At 37.4% G+C, this 20,735-nt stretch overlaps 1 protein-coding gene across 1 annotated transcript in view; it reads right to left on the bottom strand.

The window, feature by feature from the left end:
* The window catches only part of ESRRG (estrogen related receptor gamma), a 246,518-nt gene extending 226,066 nt beyond the window's left edge, over positions 1 to 20,452 (bottom strand). Inside the window, exon 1 of the mRNA XM_040263271.1 lies at positions 20,240 to 20,452. Within this exon, the coding sequence (XP_040119205.1) occupies positions 20,240 to 20,295 (56 nt within the window). The 5' untranslated portion in view covers positions 20,296 to 20,452. The remainder of the gene's footprint in view (positions 1 to 20,239) is intronic.
* Positions 20,453 to 20,735: the final 283 nt, after the last annotated feature.

Raw genomic sequence — 20,735 nt, 5'->3', positions numbered from 1 at the left:
TGGGTCTGGAAGATTCAGTGGAGTAGGAAATGACACCTCACTCCAATATTCTTGCCTGGAAAACTCCATAGCCAGAGGAAACTGGTGGGATACAGTCCACAGGATCACAAAGAATCAGACATGACTGACAGAGTACAGAACACAGCCTTCCATAAATACAACTGATTTGACTAAACTTTCAATAGCAAATTTCAGGAATAATCATTAAAATGAGATTTGCTTTTGAAACAAATGCGTTATACAAAGGCTTTTAGTAACATTTATTTATTTTGGTTCTAATTAAATCATTATACTCATCAGTGGACTACATAATTATAAAGTCAGCATTCTTAAAAAGAAAGTAATAAAACTAATTAATTAATTTCTGGGTTGTTCCTTGATAAATTATGAAATTTCTCTTTTACATTTCCTGACAAATACTTGGGCACATAGCTTTCTTTAATAGTTGATGTTCGTGTCTTTGAATAATACCCTCCAATGAAAATGCCAATCAAATAAAAATAAAATTAACATTTAGATTATGGATTTTCTGGTCCTGTGAGAGAAGATGAAAGAATGAATCCGTAAAATGCTAAAAAGAGATGTTTATAGCAAGTACATGTTCATTTACTAAGCTTCCATTACCATTTTGTGGAAATAACATACTTTAAACTCTTCCTGTCAAAACAAATGAGTTTGAGCAAGCTTTGGGAGACGGTGAAGGCCAGGGAAGCCTGGCGTGCTGTACTCCATGGGGTTGCAAAGAGTTGGACACGAATGAGTGGCTGAACAACAAAACTGTAACTATTCCTGTTAAAACAAATATACTTTTTATCATGATCCCTCAGATAGTAAAGAGTCTGCCAGCATTGCTCGAGACCTGGGTTCGATCCCTGGGTCAGGAAGATCCCCTGCAGAAGGAAATGGCAACCCACTCCAGTATTCTTGCCTGGAGAATCCCATGGATGGAGCCTCGTAGGCTCCTCCGTCCATGAGGTCGCAAAGAGTCGGACACGACTGAGCAATTTCACTTTAAGATAAAGTAAGTTACAACATAACCCAGGCAAAGTTGACACGAGCACATGATCTCATGAAATCATACGCATGTAAATTACTTGAAGATGATATAAAACTGGCCCTGTTCTGATTAGATCAGAGATCTTCTAACACCCTAACCTCAGAAAACAAAAGGGGATAATAAAACAACGTTCAGGAAGACCCATGCCGGTAAGTCTTCAATAAGAACAAAATTTAAAAACAAAAAGCCAGTCAAGGTGAATAAAAGTAATTAAGACAATGGGTAAAAAGCTTGTGTTCTTGTATAGATATATTTAAAAACTTTTCCTAAAATATTTCATGACTTTGTACATTGAGTGTGTGCTCAGCCACTCAGTCGTGTCCAACTCTTTGTGACCCCATGGAACACACTAGGCTCCTCTGTCCATGGGGTTATCAGGCAAGAAGACTAGAGTGGGTTGCCATTTCCTTCTCCAAGGGATCTTCCGGACCTAGAAATCAAACTCGGGTGTCTTGCACCTCCTGCGTTGGAAGGCAGATTCTCTACCACTGAGCCACTTGGGAAGCCCCTGACTTTGTATATTGATGGAGCCTAAAATATCTATAAAGTCTTCCCTAAAGTTGTCAATTAGACACTCAGTCAACTCCTGCTCTTGTAGTTAAACCACCACTATTACCATGCACATGTTACTTCTAATTAATTCATGTCTCTCAACATTGTCCTTTGCCTGTCAAAAGAGTAAGCATTCAATCATCAGCCAACAGTATCCAAGTGCCTTCAGGAGGAATAGATTTGTTTTCCAGGAAAAGATAATATATGAAAAGTCACTAATTCTGAGAAAATAATCTTTTGTGGAGGTCTTTATTTTTGCACTGGTATGCAGCAAAGCTGTGGGTGGGGCTGTGTTGTTCAATGTGAGGCTTGTGGGTGGTAGGCAAAGAGAGCTGGGATGTCAGAGGAAGGAGAAAGATCAGGAGTAAGGACAAACCAGGTGTGGTCTAGTGCTCCTGAATTTTAACTTAATGTCTTTAAATTTTATGGAGTTACTTGGCTTATGACAAACAGCTCATTTTATTTGGCACTGGAAAATGGTTTCAAAGGTAGAAAAAAATAATCTCAAATATTTTTTTAGAAAGTGACTGGTTAGAAAGATATTTCCTCGAAATAAAAAGTATTTTACTTGAGCAACTATGAAGCAGGCTGCTGCTTATATTTTAAATTAGCAGAATGGTTCCTTTTCATGCCTGTTTTGCTCCAGATAGATGTTGTTTATTTAAGTGAAGGCTAGAGCTTGACTGGCTCAAAAAAGCAAGTCCATTAATTTACTTTGCAACTGAACTGAGTCAAGTAGGATGGAGTAAAGGAACACTAAAGAGTCTAGTCTATTCTAGAACATAAGCACCAAACGCTTTTCTGGATAGATAGAACTCAGGGAACTATTCACAAACACATTCTCTTTTTAATGGCTCTATCATAAGTTTGTCCATTAAAACATAAAAAAGGTTAGATGTAATACATAACACTATCCATAATCTGTAAGAACCTATACAGTAAAAATAGGGGGGGATGCATAAAAAATCATAAACTTGAATGAAGCACCTACCCTCACCCCAAAATTATATTTTATGATTTTCAGGAAAGAAAAAAGGAACGGTTTGTTTCAAGCCTGGATATTACCGATGCCATTCATAGTTCTGGACCTTTGTTTAGAATAATTTTCATTCAGACTAGATCTTCCTAGATTTCAATGACAATGTCAGGCCTGTAGAGCCTATCTTGTAAGATACCAGGAAGTCTTTTAAAACCATTATCTTTAAACTTTCCTTATTTTAGTATAAATGATTTCGATAACTCCAATTTACCATTTCTTTAAGTATTTTGTTTTTGCACTCATCAGTAATTCCTACAACATGCCTATCTAGGTGGTTTATCAAGACCCCAAACACACAGTCCTATACAGATTTCTATGGTTAAAGCTTTCATTTCATATTTAGTATATATTAATGGACATGCTGAATTCAGTTACAGGGTTTTATATATAGCAATTACCCCAAAGATTTTCAATTGGCCACCTATACAAATAAAATTAACATCAATCTTTTTCTAACTGTTTTCCTTAGTAGAAAAACAAAACAAAATAAAATATGTATAAATCACGATTCACTAAAAAGTTGAATGTTTTATTCCCCACCTCCTCCTCCCCCACCACGCACAAAAATCATCAGTTTCAGAAAGGACAGAGTTGTTTTATTTCTGCTAAAGCTGTGCCTAAAAATATTACATTTCATCAGTTTCACTTATCTTGAAAAGTCCCCAAAGGTTCTCTACCTAAAGCTGGCCATATTTTCAGCGCAAAATAGGCTGAGCCCTGCTATCTAAATCTAGATAAAATTCCTGGGTTTGTAATCTGCACAAAGATCTATACATCTAAATCTCTATGCAAATCAAATGCTTTCCTGCATTCGTGTGAGCATTCCAAAGCACCCAGGGCTCAGGGAGCAAGTAGAGGTTCTTAAAGATTCTTCCCGGCCCTTCTTCTCCTTTCCCTCTATTTATTTATACTAGCTCCCTAAATAATTCACACTGCCTGCTTTTCAGCCCGAATGTGCCTCAGAAGAGGCCTACAATGAGCGATTGCAGTCACCAGATGGACTCGTGAATGCAGCAGGTGGGGCAGATGGCAAGGCGCCCTGTCTGATGCTGCTTGCTTCGGCATGGGCTGCCTTTTCTTTCCAGGTACATTATCATCATCCGAACACTGAGTGGTGTGTAGTTTGGGGGTGGGGTGGAAGTGGGGCGCTGGCAAATCTCTGACATGCATTCCTAGAGGAATCATCAATTACCAGCTGCCCTCTTCCTCCCTGCCCCCTACCTCCAGCAACTCTGGACATTTTTACGCTGTTGCTTTGTGAGAGGGTCTGTTAAGACTATGGTGAAGGTTTCGCGATGGACTTTGGCACTAGGCATAAAGAAGGACGCCTGCGTTTTAAAATTCCACCTCGGCTTCATAGCAAGTGAAGAAGAGAGGATTCAAGGGGATGGACACCAGAAATGTCAGGGAAACTATAAGGGAGAAATGTATTCTCATAGATACTTTGCCAAAAAAAATACAAATGAAGGGAAAAGGTAGGTGAGATGACTCAGCTCCTGTCTGTCACGCCTTTATATAAAGGTAAGCTGCCCTCTGCATCTATCGAGAGGAGATCAAAACTGTATCTTTATAGCTTTTCAGTGTTGCAGAAAATATTAGCTGTGCCCAAGTTGAGACAGTTCTGTGTCTTATATTTCTTTAAGAGTCATTTCCAAAAAGTGCAGTATTTCCCTTTCAAAGTTTGTAATTCTATAGTCCTACAGAAAACTGCAATGCCTATCACTTGAAATTGGAAATCTGCAATCTCATGGTGCCAAGCTATCATGAGACAATCACTCAGTAACATGGAGTATAAATTTTAATTGAGCATAAACACTTGACAAAAATTCTCCCGAGATATTTCTGGCATATTCAGATTGGCAATGGTACCATGACACCATGATTTTAATCCTTCTATAAACTTAACTGATGCCAATATAAATCTTATTACCTAACTTCACTAATCATCTAATTATTAACATCTAAAAATGTGAAAGAGAATCATTTTAATGACCTGAAGCAAACCAAGCTGTATCTTCCCAAAAATAAATAAATAAAACACTTTAATAAAATGCATTCACTGAAGGGAGACTGCAAAGACAGAAAACTGCTTTAAATTCCATCTTTGAGTCCTGGGGCAAATTGAAATCCCAGGCTTTGGGGAACAGCAATGGGCAGTTTTGCAGGACTGCTGGACAAAGACAGTAGCTGTGAGATTATCTCAAGATTAAGGGCAAGGTTTCCTTATAAAAATTACCTTTCAGTAGTCATTTACTTTGATTAGAATGAATTGACTAACTCAGACTTTGCCCTCACAGTCAAACTACACAAATCTAGCGTTCAAATGCATCCTCCTCGCTTTTCCTATGATCAGGTAAATGTTTTTTCTTACCTGATCTTTTAAAGACTTTATCCCCCTCTCATTTCCAGTCTAAGAAACAAACCATACACAAGTCATTTAGAGTATTTTAAGATGTAATCGCAGCTTTGGTGATCAAAGCTTCAAAGGCTTCACAAGAAAGCAATCTGGACCAGACTTGACCCCAATCACACTTTCACAATATTTAGGACTGAAATGTACCATTTCTGATTTGTGTTCTTGAGGGCTAACTTCTTATCGGCTTTAAAGGGCCCAAATCAGAAAATCAGAATGGATGCTTCAATTTGCTTAGGTTTTATGTAAAATCCCTGCTACCTAAATTCCTGAAATCATTTTCTGAACTCTGACCCAAGTATAAGTTGAAACATGTTTTGTTTTTTTCTTAATGTACTCAAGATGACTTTATACTTTTATTATTTATTTTAGGAACTTTGTGCCCAAGATAGGACCTATACACAGTCAAATGTTTTGGAATAAATGATCAAGAAAATGCAGCTTAATGCACTAAATTGATTAGTGACTGTAAAAATTGCAAAGGAATGAATGTAATCTTTTTTGATGCAATAAGAGAAGCTACTGTAAGCAATCAATTGGACACCAGAGAGTTGGCTATAAAAAATACACTTCAAAAATCAATTTTAAACTGGTATTTTCTAAACTTGATTTCATTAACTCTCCTTAAGCTATTTGTCCATAACCTAATTAATGTACATAACCAAAGGTACTTAATAATACTAAACAGAAGAAAATGGACATTTCTTAGAAAGACATTAAAAGGCAAATGGTAACAAATTAAAATGTAAAGATAATAACTTTAAAATTAATTTTTAGAATTATACATTTTATAGTGATTTGAATGTCTGTTCAGACTTCCACAATTAAACTGGCAGGCCAGATTATTTCTAAATAAAAGTAGTAGCAAAGTCTCAGCTAAAAAATAACTACTATTAAAAAAATTAAAAAGCAGTAAGTATAAGCAAAGAGTGATAAAATGAGTGGGTCATTACAATTTAAACATTGGATGTAAGAGAAAATACAGGTAATGTATGGTATAAGATGCTGCTGAAAGTGAATGATAACTAAAATTTTGATTTCTAACACTGCAAAATTATTCTTTTACTAAAGTCTATATGATATTCTAAAACAGATGCACCTTATATAAACACCTATATTTGAACGTACTTTTGGAGTATCAGAAATCAGTGTCATGCTATTATATACACATGCAAAAATTTCTACATTTGCTTTGCCCGTGTTTAAAAAGTTACTACATACGTGTGTCTGTATTTGTGTATGTGTGTATGTATGTAACACAATTTCTCTGATTTATTGCCTTATTTCAGATGCCTTTCTAGATGTGAATAAATCTTAGAGTTTCAAAGTACAAGTTAGTTGAAACCTAACATAGAAAAATAGATATCCAAATTTTATCCTGATATACAGTATATACAAGAATTAGCATAATTTAAAGAGAACCATATATTTATATGCCACCTTTCTCTTTCCCAAACAAAATATGGATAAAGTCCCTCAGATGACATAAATTCAGTGCAATGCCCAACTTGTTAAACTCATGCAGTTCCCTATATTAACTATGACTTCTTTTTTTTTTAACTATGACCTTTCTTGGCCAGTTTTATTGTTCCTAGGCAGGTAGCACTGATTGGGGAAAAAAATGAAGGGAGAGTGGTTATGATCTCTAATGAAATTACTTATTTATTTGTGGTTTACCTGCCTAGGGGAAAATAGACACTGAGTCATGTAATTAAACACAAAAAGAATCTTAGAAGAAACCAACCAACCATATTCTTAAGAGGCAGGAAATACAACAATCAAATAACTATCAACTTTAAATTTAAGGTAAAGACTGTATCTTTGCAATATTCACCTGTAATCCTGGTTCAAGATTTACCCAGACCACTTTTGCTCTGTTTGGTTTTTCCTCTTGCTGAATATCTGAGAAGAATTTTCAAGTTTTGAGTGTAGAGTTTAAAAAAGAGAGAATGAGCAAATGATCTCCAGCATGCCTTCTGGGAACTTCCACAGAATTATTTGCATAGCCCTTGAACACTGTTTAGTAAACAAGGAGTGGACAGGACCAGAGTGGCTTCTATCTGCAAGTCCTGCTGTCCTTTTTCAAAGCAAGGCAGGGGTTCTGTTTTTAGTACACACTTTGGTTCAGCATTAATCCTGTTTTATGTTGTTCACACCTGCTGCTGACTAGCAGCCTGCTGATGGGCTGAGGCTCATGCTGCTCAGAGAAATCCCACTCAACTGAGAGGCCGGACAAAAGCTACTGGACGGAGCTGGAAACAAAGCCTGACCAGGGTCCTGAATACAGGAGAAGCAGACCCCACAAAATCTCTCCTCTCATTTGCAAATAAAGTCTCCGATGTCCCAAATTTGCCACCCAACAGTAAAGGCAACCAAATGCTCTTTTTTTTTTGAAAGCCTAAACCCTATTGGCTTATCTATATTCCTCATTTTTTTTCATGTCTTTTGGTAAAATGAATGCCAATATGTGCAAAAAAAAAAAAAAAAAAAAAGCTTGCAAGAATCAGGTGTACATGACAGCCACCCTCTATGTCCTTACCAAAAGAATCTGTACCTGAAACAAACCTCATGATTCACTTAAAATATCCTATTGCTCACCTCTCTATTCATGAAATTTTATATCCCAAAATGAACAGATAGAAAATACATATTCTGCCATCCGTGGCCACCGGCTGACCAGGACAGTGACTTGTATGCTAAGATGGTTCTCTCCCGCCCCCCAGCCTGCACTGCATGTGCCTAATAGCAAACATCAAAAGGAATGACTTCTTTTTTGATCTTAGTACCAGCGATAAATCAAATTCAGTGCCACAGACAGGGGGGGAATGCACTACTAAAGGAAAACTCCAAGACTGACAGTGGGACCAGTCGGAGGCATTCGCTCAATCAAGTTTCAGTAAACGATGCCCACCCTCCCTCTCTCCGGAAACAAGATGTAAGCTGTCATGCGCTTACCCAGAGCGAGAAAAACTTACCCAGTCCTGACGTGACCCTAAGTCAAGATGCGCTTTCTGCTGACATTTCCAGCGGTGGTCCCAGAGCCCCTCCCACCCACCGAAAGACAGAGTCAATTTCCTTCGTATCTGGGAGTCGGATTCTGCCCGCAGGTGGGCACAGAGAGCTCCTACTGGCCGGCACAGCGCAGCCCTGAGATGAGCCGCACATCTGGGGGTGGGGAGGGTGTCAAATAAATACTCTAGGATCATTTTATTACATCTCCCGAAGCACCTTTCCTGCCTGCCACAGCCAATAAAGCCCCATGGGCTCCACTGCCAGCACTCAGGGAGCCGCATGTCTGCCTAACCCACAGCAGTGCATAGATTTAATGGGGCACACTTTTAACACTTCTCTGGGGGAGACGCATGCAAAGCGCTAACTAGCAAACTAAGGTTCTGTTAATGAATGGATGTACAGGTGCCATACTTGAGATGCTGGCATCTTCTTCCCAGTTTGCTTTCCAGCTATCTGCCCCGAGCAACATGCTCTTTTGGGGCAGTCAGTCCTCGAGCCTGGCTCCCATGTTGGCGCCATACTCTTCCTCAGCAGGTGAGAAACATACAGGGATGCTCGGAATCAGAGACGCTACCACAGGTGAGAAGCCAGGTAAAGGCACACTGTTTCAGTGTGTGTAAGACAGTGTTCTTAGGAACTCTCTACTGGTATTAAAGAAAAGAAAAAAGTTGTCGAAAAAATGATACTGTACTTGCCGTAACTGCAGACAGAATTCATGTGTTTTTCATCCTCGGACACAGCCCATTCGAACATTGAAAACATAGTTGTCACTTTCAATTTGTTTATGGGATATGAACAGCATAGGAGTAAATTCAATTATTATGTGGAATCACACAAAATTGCTGATATTTGACCATTTCTTGACCTAGAAAAATGGCCATTGCATGTGGCTCAACCTAATTTAATTAGAATCCTATTATCTTACTTTCATGCAAAAAAGCCTTAAGTTTGATTGGGAAATTCCATAACTTTCCTTCTTGTTTTCCCTCAGAAAGCTACCTCTATGTTTGTTTTTTAATCACTATCAAAATGAAAGATTTTATCGACGTATATTTCAAGACTTGAGCCTATTAAGGTTTGGGGTACACAAGCCTTAGCCATCAAAATTTCACTGGAAACCAAGTTTTGCTCATTAGTCCACCCACTCATTCCATAGAGTGTTTCCTCTAAGGCTTGGCCTTGTGAGAAGCAACTTGGCAACCCCATAAAACAAAAGAGCAAATGCTTCATCCCAAGGGCCAAGAGGACACAGTGATGGAAAAAGATGGACAAGTCTCAGCTTTGACGTTCTGAACTAAAGGACTTGAATTATGGGTGATTCCCCCCTGCCACCCCCCAGTGACTTTGTAAGTTTGCTCAAGACTGAAAGACTTTAGCGGATATCAGCAGCAGTAGCGGGTCTCAGATCAGGTGATATTTAGCGTTTTGCATGTAGTGTTGGCGATGTGATGAATACCCTCAGATAAGAAGGGGAAAAGGAGCTGCCACGTGCGATTGACCACAGTGTACTACCTGCCTCCGCCTCCAGCGCTGCTCCTAAGTTGGCCCACTTCTGAAGAAAGTGATCCCACCTTTGTTGGAGGATAGCGCTTTCCTCGGGCACAAATTTTTATTTCAGTTTGAATCTTACACCATTACATTGCCAGTGACGCATTTTTATGTTTACAATTGAAATCTTCGTCAAAGAATGAAACCTCTGAGCAACGGCTCAAAAGCATGAAGGTTGCCTGCAGTTAAGTACTTAAATTATTTTACACCTAAACGGAGCCCAGTTGTTTTGAGTTAAAATTTAATAAACCTTAAAAGGATGACCTTTCTTGCACAGAAAGGCCCAGGGTTACAAAAAAGAAACGAACTTTCCAATGAAATATATTTTAAGGAACTAGTGCTGAACAAAGGGCTAGTTAAAGCTGAATGCTTTGTCAATTTATCAGCTTGTGAACATTCTGTTCCTGAATTCCCCACTGCTCCTGGATGTATGGAACGGTGGTGCCTTGCTTAATCGAATACTATTGATTCGAGTGTGTCACAGTGATCTCATTGAGAGTAATCAATAGTAATCCAAAATCAATCAATCTGGCTCTTGCACTATCATTTATCAAATCTGAATACGCCAAATTATTTGTAGGCGTCAAATTACAAAGAAGAGAAAAGGGGAAAACCGGGGAAGTTAATGGTTTATATTGAAGAGCAAGACCAATGTCTTTTTTTTTTTTTTCCCTTTGAAATGGACAACTACTTGGCCAAATGCATTTATCTTCTCATTAATGTATCCTAAATTTATAATGAGTCTCATTCCATTCTTGGGAAAGAATAAGACTTCTTGTACAGGAGTAAACTGGTTCAGCATAATCTTTAGAAACTTAAAAGATGCCCCAGCTTGCGGAGATCACACCAGCATTTTCCAAGTCTGAGTAGCTACATTTCAAATGCCTGTCATCCATCTGCTGGTAAAAAGGAGACGGGACTGGCATAGGACAAACCTGCATCTCTAAGGATCAGAAATGATGGTTAATGGAATCAGAGTGGAAAAAGGAAGAATTAATTTCTCCAGAGAATGTACACCTAGATGCACCTGCTTATCAAAGAAGCTGCTGTTGGCGCTGAGGGTTCCTTTATCAACATATTCACCTGTAATTTAGTCCAGGTAATAAATCCTTCTATTCATTACAGCACACACTCAAAAGCACTCCTACTATTTAACGTGAATGAAAAAAAGGCCCAGAGTGTCTAAAACATTTACTTTCGCTAATGTAAAAGTGTTGGCATTTTACTTCATTCGCGATAAGCTGGTGCCAGTGGAAGTGATTATTCTTTTCTTATTCAAAGCCTATCAGCATTTCGAAAAGCTCTCTCCATCTTATCAGGTGTATGAACAGCACAGTTACTGAAAACAGTTTGTACGGCTCCTCTCTCTTTCTGCCCAGCTATCTGATAAACTCCCAACTAACTAACTGTATTTACACACAATCAAACAGAAGTTGTATCTTCCGCGCGCGGTCGCCACATTCCAGTTGGCCGTAGGTTTTTCTGCTGTGACATTAACTTAACAAAAATGTCAGTAGCGAGTACCCCAAACTGACAACAATCAAGAAAACACTATAAAAGCACTCAACTAGAATGCACGACAAACAGAGATGAAAGCAAAACAAATGCGAATAGTTGAAGGCAATCTCTTTGGAATTTGAGGGGGGCGGGGGGATAAAGTGTACCGTGTGTGTGCAAATTGGGATGAAAATCATGCACTTACCTTTGACCAAAGTAAATGATCTTTTAGCAAAACAGATCAATAGACAGACAGCAATTTTAAAAGAAAATACTGCTGACATGGAGGGGGTTCAGGAAAGTTTCTAAGAACTGAGCACGTATTCCCCCCACATTTCAGTTTATCTCAATGTGGGGCAGAGAGTTTCTATAATATAAGCAAAGTAAGACAATAGACAGTATCACCGAACTTACCCCATAAACCGAAGACAAGATAGAAAGCAAGGCTGTCACATATGGTGACCACATTCTCAGGACAGATTTTCCAATCAATAAAACCCTCATAAATGCTCTAGACATTAAAGTTTTGTTCACTATAAGGAAATAGAAAAATACAAAAAATACAATTTGAGTGTTTAACCTCATCATTTTTCTCATTCTTCAGACTTAACCAACTGAACAGTCCCATATACAGGTACAAAAAAAGAACCATCCTAGAGACTAAGCTAAGGAGACGATCCACTCTCCATTTCTACCTGGTTAAAAAATGCTTTCAGGAGTTTCCTGGTTCATTCAAATCGAGAGACATCCCTAATCATTTCTGGGTAGTTCTTCGGAGCATGAAAGACAACAATATTTCCAGAACAGAAGAGAAATATGAAACTTATTTGAACAACTGAATAACAAATTCCTAACCCCATGAAAGAATCTCTGCCTGGGCTTCGGTGCATAAATGGTCCATTTGTTCCTCACCTCCTTTTGCTGAATGGCTAGGAGAGAACAGAAAAAGGCAGCCACATGCTCCCACCTGAGCCCAACTCCTGATTCTGTCTAGACTCCAAGAACAGAATGAGCCTTTCCTCAGATGGGGAGAGCAATAAGATGAATTAGCCAAGTGTGCAGTTCAGTACAATTCAGCTGATGGTTGCCTTTCCATCTGTGACACTATGATCCCAAGACTGGTGAGGCAGGGTCTCATTTAAGTCTCTGGCTAAAAGGGGTGCTTCTGTCATTTCTTAGGGCCCAGGACCAACTGTATACAGTCACTTTCTCATATATATTTTTTTCTTTCTTTGGCCATGAACTGTTGGTTACGAGTACAACAGTCCTCCTCAAAATATCTAATCCGTTTTAATAGATCAATGGCTGTAAAGAAAGCATTGATAAGAGTATTTTTTCATTTAGGGAAAAATGAATACAATGTAACAAGACAACTTAGATTTTTTGGAGAAGTGTCATGATAATTTGGAATTATGGAGAGCAAAGAGCTATTGATTGAACAACCTCACATTTGAATTTTTCTCTTAAGTACCTCTGTCTCTATAATTTTTCCTAGGACTCACTATTTTTGCTCACTCTGAACACAATTTTAGATATTCTTTTCAAAGCAAAATAAATTTTTATAACTACAGACTGTAATAACCTACTAACTGGCTTGAAAAGGACATCTTTTCATACATTTTAGCTCCTACTGTATTAAGAAACTTAATGTATTTATTTAATGAGTCCTTTGTTTTTCTCAGAAGGCATTGCAAATGAATAAAATCTTCCTAGAGTAGATGAAAAAGGAATTCTCACATACAAAAGTACAATTCTGATCATGGAGAAGAAAAAAAGAATTCAGTGTTCTTCTGCTATTTTCTGTGCATAAGTTCTTGATTTACTTTTTTAAATTTCATTTTTTTTAACCTAAGAAACAAACATGAAAGCACAAGATACCTTTCTTTTTCTTTCTCAGAAAATGTATGCAACATGCAACAAAAAAAGAAATGTCCCTTTAAAGTGGACTGACAAGGCTTTTGATTTTCCACTTGTTAAAGTCTTTATATACATCACACGTAAGAGCAACTAAGATTCACTACTTTGGACCTTTTTTTTTAAAACAATGAACCCCATTATTATCCCTTTATTTCCAAGATAGTAAAAAGATTTGAACAAGCTTCAGTTACTCTTTTTCTTTTTTTGAAAAAAACTCATTATTATCTATCCTTTCTGTAGTCCCACAGAGTTTTAAAGAGAAGTAAGCAAACAAGCTGGTTTTCATTGCACTTCTACTAGCCATCAATCTCTGATACAATATGAGAATTTATTGGTTGCTTCCCTTTTATTTAGTACCATCTTAAGCAACTGTTTGCGGAGGTGTATGAGGAAGCAAAGTTAAATTGACACGTCTGTGATATGCCTGACAGCCCTTCGTATGCCTAATATTAATTTGCTTTCTTTGGCTAGGTAAGTGCTGCCAAAGCATATTATATATAACGTGTACTTCCAATCAAAATGATGAAAAGTATATATGCAATTTTGTTTCACTCAAAGCAACGTGAGAAAGCACAGAGGAATGTATATGACAGAGACTGCCTTTAATAATCAATATATAAATTTGCTTTCAAGTTCTCTTTTTACAATGCAATCTGATTTTCGATAGGCTCTCCATGAATTTAACACTTTAAATAACTTTTTAATAGATTTTAAATGCCAAAAACCAGTGTTTTCATTTATTAGACTGTGTGAAAGAATTCCATATAGCCAGAGGCAGCATTTCTAATGGCTAGTGTTACATGTTATATATTTATATTCAAAGGCACATACAGATCTATGTCAGTATATTGAAAGAAGTCTTTAATTGGCCAGTGAGAAGCCAATTTATTTAAAACTGTACTTTTTCTTTTATTGCTTTGCCTCAGTGAGTTATCTTCCAAATAAATATACATGCATTGCCATCAATTAAAATGACAAAACATTTGAAAAATCAGAACATAAAAAAAGCAAGCTTCTTCCAGACATTTTAAAATATTTTTTTATAAATTAAAAAAGGAGGGGCCTGAAGGTATACATACACAACACAGATACAATCTATATCTGCTCAATTTGATGGTTTTGCATAGTTGATTAGAAAATACATTTGGAAGTACTGAGAAATAGTGTCCAAATCAAAGAAAAAGAAACATCTGGCACTTCTGTAAAGAAAAAGTAAAGAGAAAGGATGTTTGTTATAACTAAATGGAAATTATTTTTATTAGCTAGGTTTCCCAGACTTTGACACTAGAAATCTAAAATAAACTTGAAACAAGAATAAGATGCCAGGTAAATCCTTCAAAAGGCAGAAGGCTGTCACTTAACACTCTCAGATAATAAAGGAGCTAACTTTCAGCAGATGGATTGGCATAAAGAAACAGCAGGATTTTTTCAAACAAGGAACATTAAATCTGTTTAAGTATTATACAAACATATAAAGGTAGGAAATGAATCTAGGAATTTAAACAAAATATGCATTAGAACAAGAATTTGAATAGAAAGAGCATTTGGATAAATGTTTTCTCTCAACACTCACTCAGATTTACTGAGCAAGCACAGACCTTTAAACTTACCTCTTAGAATAAAATTCAAAAATTCACAAACCTATGATGTATTTCATATGTATATAATGATAATTAATTTTCTATATTTGCTTTTGGCAAAAAAGAAAATGACATATTTATAAAGTGCAGATAAGTGAAATTTTTATTTTGCATTTATTTAAAAGCTATCATGTTTTCATTAAGATATATTTATCAGGCCCAACTATATAAGAAAACAATGTAGCTAAGAGCTAATTCAAAACTGGTTCTTGGATATGGGCCCAAACCATTAAATTATGTACTTAATACTAGTGGCTTATTTCCTATTTTATAAATTATTTATGATTTCTATATACTGAATTTCAAAATGATAATAATTAAAAATGTATAAAATCAGAAATAAATTAATATATTAGGTTACCTGTTACCTGTCATTTATACAGCAGCTAAACCAATTTAGTCTAAAATCAGACTTGGTAAATACCTGAAATACTAATTCAAGGTTAAAATGATGCCCAGGAAATTTAACTAGACACTAGCTGATTAGAAAAACACTTGAGATCCACTTTCTCATATAAATACACAAGAACACTCTCAGCAGCACACCTATATTCTACATACATACTTCTTCCCATGTCTATATATGTATTTCACCTGCGTACTATACATGCACATAAATGCACACACATGTGTGTACTATATTCTACAGACTGCTTTGGATTTTAAAGTAGCGTATGCATAGCTATTTATTTACAATGGGAGAGACCATGGACATCCAATACACATGGCTATGAAAATAATAATCAACAGCAAAATATACAAAATGCAGTAAGAGAGAATGTCAAGAGGCAGAGATGCTGGGTGTCATCCCCGGACTCTCAAATACACATACAAGTATGATTGGAGAAAGAGAACCTAAATATTTCACTGTCAGAGAATGTAGAAAACAGCAATTCATTTCTATCTCATGTGCTTTAGGACAATGACAATTTAATACAAGGCCAGTGGATGTAAAAGAGATAAAAACTGAACAAACTGGGCCAGGGCAATCAAAGATTTTCTCCAGAGAGCTGGCTAGGGCCGGAGCTCATATGCACTTACAACAGATCAACACTATTGTTTCTCTCTTCCATGAATTTGCTATGAAGCAAAATTCAGAGCAGAGCTTATCTGCTGCAATGACTTGAAACTTCTACTGAGATACCTCAACGCTCTCCTCTTATTTCTAAATGCTTGGTAGGTGATTCTGAAAAGTTTATTTGATATTAATTGCTGTCACAGAAATCATGGCTATCAACTGCCCCTTGTGCGAACAAGTATCAACCATAAGCACAGATTTTGATTTATTTTCATGAAATAACATAAGCAAAGCATTCAGTGCCGAACAGCACTTAGGAAGTCAAACAAAGAAATATTTTGTTTAGTCACTAGGCTAAGACAAATGTTGAGAAATTTTTCACAAGTGATACAGACTTGAGATTAGGCATTATGCCTACCTTCCAAAAAAGGGGCTTCTTCTTTGTCTGTAGTTCTTGCAGGAATGAGGTATTGTGAAAGTATTGTTAAACAGAGTCATAGAGAAGTTACCTGCCCCCTTTGATGAATAGCACCATGGACCTAAAATTAATTGCAAAAGTATGGCCTGGCTAATGAGATGGTCCTTATCTTTTTTTAGCACAGGAAGCACAAGTATTTTTCTACTGGCTCAATATTTTACAAAAATGCCTAAACTATTCTTAACTCAGTAAAAATATTATTCAAAGACCTCAAAGACACAAAATAACACAAATTCTAAGATCTAGAAAATTCGGAATGAAAACTAATTTCCTGTATTATTTTCTTTCTAAATCTTTATTTTCTTTTTTGCTTTGAAAAGGACAACAGAAAAAAAAATCTTTTCTCTGGCTTCTATTAGCATTTTTTAAAGCTGAATCACAATACCATTCTTTATAAGATGACCAATATATATCACAGGTCAGATTAAATCAAAGAAATATATCAAAGGCCGTCAATTTAGAATTAAAAAAAAAAAAAGAACAATGATGCCGTATTAGGGGGAAAACACTAGAAAAATGATCATCCATGCAAGAGAATTAATGGATATCCACAAGGGCTTTGCTAATAACATGGGTTAATTACCACTGCAACACAGTAGGCTCAGTAAATAAAGCAGCAGTGCCATAAACACATTAAGATGAGAAACCATCGCTGTAAGAACCAGCCAACACCATCACCCTTGCCTCTGACCAGGAAATGGGAAGCTGATTCCCAGCCCTTTCTGCAAAAGGAGGATTTCTAAACTTACCACCCAATGTGTATAGGGTAATACAAAAATACACTGACACAAAGGGCTAGTGAGACACAGAGTGTCCAGCACTTACTCACCACTCCCATTCAACACTGATTCTCTTAACTCAGAACACTTTTTTTTGCTTACTCCAGGGAGAAAATCATATGTTACATAATTCACACTGTCTGGATATTTCGACTATACGTAGTTTGGGATACGTGGTTATTTAATTTTTAGAGAAACAGAATTAATCTGTTCACTTTAGGGATGTGATGGGCAAGGTTACGAGAATCTACAGCTCAGGAACATTCACCCCAAGTGCAGCCAGTTGTCACTTCCAGCAATTTACAAAAAAATCATCTGAAATCCCCTACCTTTAAGGCTGCAGGTGTTTTCAACAGATTTGTAGAGAAGAAACAGGAAGAAAAGTAACATGAGCTCCATGTCTGCAGTTTAAGTATTCTTTCTTTGAAAAATAAACTTAAACAGTCTGTTCATAGTTCCCAAATAATATCACATCTAAAGTGACTTCGGCAAGCTCCTATCTTTTTTAGAAAATTGCCTCCACTCTGATTTAGGCTTTTTGTTGTTGTTGTTATTGTATACATTTTTCCTTCCAGCCTATGTTTATCCCATGTATTTCGACATTATAATATTACTTTTGGATAGTTGTATTTCAATTTACTTTAGCTTTTAACAAGGAGTGATGAGGCAGAGAAAAGAATCAAAACCCTGAAGCAGAAAGAGTAAACCTTACAAAATAAAACTTGCATAGCTCCAAACAGGAATTTTAAAATAACAAACACAAATCTGCTTAATTTTTGAGGTCTGGATTTTCATGATCAGGTCTGGATTTTCATGATCAGGCTGAAATTCAAATACTAAACTGTTCCCTCCTTGCCTTGCTTGTTTTGGAGTGTTTCAATTGCCTTTCCTTCTTCCAACAGCTGTGACAACTGCTAAAACAGTCAGTAAAATTAAGTCCGCTCTATAATCCTGTAGTCAATGTTACATTTTAATCAGAGGTTGAAAGAGAACCGTGATGAGCACACTCATTTAGAATGATTAGACTGACACATATGTCAAAATGAGCAGATATATTATTTTCATCTATTTATGCTATCAGTTATTACTGCTATTAAATGTGAAACAAGCTTTCAAGTATTATGCTCTTTAATGCACTGGCACATTTCCCAAAATTAAAAAAAAAAAAAACCCATAGTTATAGGTTAACATTTTAGGCTCTCCAAATGGTGGTCAATAAATTGAAGGAATCTTTTCAACAGCCTCCACAGCAGAAATTGTCCAATATTCTCCTCTGAAACTGCATAACTCTGGTTTCATTTCTGTGTATACACACACGTGATGGGGTTTAACCCAGCACAATTACTATGAATATTAATAGCATGTATAAATTCTGTGGTTTATTAATTGAGACAGAGAGGCAGATGCGTTACTAAGCATTAGATCTTTCTGTCTGTCCAGTGAACCACGTAACCATCAGAGCTGCATCCAAACAATAAATCTGTATTTTTTAAAGATGACTTTTAATTGAGCCAAAAAAGAAAGCTAGTTTGAATCTTGCGCCAAAGCCAAAAGGACATGTGTCCTGATTTCATTTAAATGCATCTGCTTTAAGAGGCTTATCTAAACTAATTATTCAAATTAGCTATAAGAAGTTAAATTGAAGGAAACTATTTTACAAAGAAGGCTAGGGGCAGAAGGCAGATTTTTAAAGTTTGTTTTGTTTATTTATTTATGAGAGAAAGTTCTGAATTGGGTGAGCTTGGATAATGCATTCTTCCTGACATGAAGGTGTATTAAATTCTCCAGTGCTACAGCCTCAGGTGTACTAACCTTCAAACTCCACTTGAGTGGGCAGTCCTACCTTTTTTCATTTTTCATTTTTATTTTCACACAATTTAAGGTTTCTTCCTTGGAACATTTGCAACTGACGCAAGCACTGCCTTCCAATCTTTCAGTTCTTCCTAAGTCCATCCCTGGGCTAACATCCCTGGTGTGAGTGTGTATGCGTGCAAGCACGTCTACAGACAGGCATACACACACACACTCAAACATATGAGGAGCCACTGAGACTGCAAGTCACTTTTCATCTCTTGCTTAATTACAAAGCAAGGCAATATGCAGTCACTAAGGACCGCTAGTGGACATCTACCTATAATGCATGACCTCCTCCTCTCGAGGGTTTTATGTTTTCTTCACAATCTAGGGAGAACTGTTTGCCAAGAGCACTCTTTTCAGAATTATAACAGTTGGTATTACTGTAATGGGAAAGCAAAGCCATATAACTGACTCAACAGAAAGAGGAACCAGTGACAGTTACTGTGATAAACTAGTATTTTATCTTAACAGTGGGTTGAAATTAAGTTTATGACCTACTCATTTTTACCCAAGAATCCCTGATTTACTCCTTTTACCCCCTACTCTCTTCCCCCCGACCCTGAGCAATACAAATATGTATATTTCCATGGGCATAAAGATATTCATAAATACGAATGAAACTGCATCTAAGGACAAAGTACTTTTCTGCATTTTCTGGACATGATACATGAAACAAATCCACAATCTCAGCATCGTCTGTTCAAGGAGAAATTTTAAAAGTCACTACTGTTTCTTCTTTAGTTTTTTTTTTTTTTTTTTTCTCCCTTTAAATATTTATAGCGTGTGAAAAATCTCATGTTACTTAATGGACTGATTTGTCAGTTAAGTGCTGACTTAATGCTAACCGTGCAAATAACATTATTCTAGCCCCGGCTTGCATAGGGCTAGTTTTTAAATTGTTCTCTGAAGGAGAATTAGTAAATGTGCAATTTTGCCTCTAACTCTGAGCAGTAAGAAATGACGGGGAGCTGAAAATATCTGTCAAGCTGCAAATACATAAGAGGCACTCAATAGTATAAATCATTTTGAATATTGTATTTTAAAACATCTTTCCTTGGGAAAATGGGTCCTAGTAAAAGATGCATTTTAACAGTTCACTAAGCATTTGTGCCAAGTGCCTATTCTTAGCACCTGAATAAGAAGTGACTGTCACACAGCTGTTTTACTGACAGTCACTGAGCTTTGCCTCAAAGGTAACATTGTAGTCAGAGAACAATTCTCGACTTCCTGAATTAGGAGATCACCCTCAACACAAAAGACACAAGACAGACACAAACAAGCACTCGTGCACACGAAATACCCAGGACATTACCTGATTCAGCGCGCCGAGATCCTTTCCGTCCACCCCCCAAACCCCCCCTCCCCGCCCGGCGTACACACACACGCGCGCACCCCCACGCGAGTTTTAAAAAGGAAAGAAAAAGGTACCTACTCTTCCTCGTAGTGCAGGGAAAAAGATTCAGGAAGGCAAAGTTCTACCGAATCCATGTGCGACCGGCAACCATTATTTGTGTACCCCCGCTATAAATCAAAGTTTCCTTGACAGAGCACAGTGCAATTAACACAAATGTTCTCCTAGTGACAAGCCTATAGGCACAGCCAGTTGGGACCAGAGCTCTCACACTCTCCTAATCAAGGACTTAAAGCCCCGATTGGAGCTTATTAATATGAAGTAGAGCTTAACATATGCAGTCCCACCGGCCCAGGCGCGCAGCCGATTGGGGGGCGGCTGCCCAATCAGGAGGGAGGCGACGGGAGGCTGCGAGGAGCCGCGGAACCAGGCAGGTACGAAGGGTGCAGAGACGCGACCCGGCTAGAAACTGAGCGAGAGAGAAAAGGGAGCGGGGACCAGAGATCCGGACGCTCCCAGTAGATACTGCGCTAGGCCCGTGCTTGCTTGCTCTTTCTTTTTCTCTTTTCTCTCCTCC

This window comes from Oryx dammah, unplaced genomic scaffold (assembly GCF_014754425.2).
Source record: "Oryx dammah isolate SB20612 unplaced genomic scaffold, SCBI_Odam_1.1 HiC_scaffold_21, whole genome shotgun sequence".
In the NCBI taxonomy this organism is placed as follows: Eukaryota; Metazoa; Chordata; class Mammalia; order Artiodactyla; family Bovidae; genus Oryx; species Oryx dammah.
Note: the sequence above shows the minus strand (reverse complement) of the source record. Positions and strands in the feature narration are given on the sequence as shown.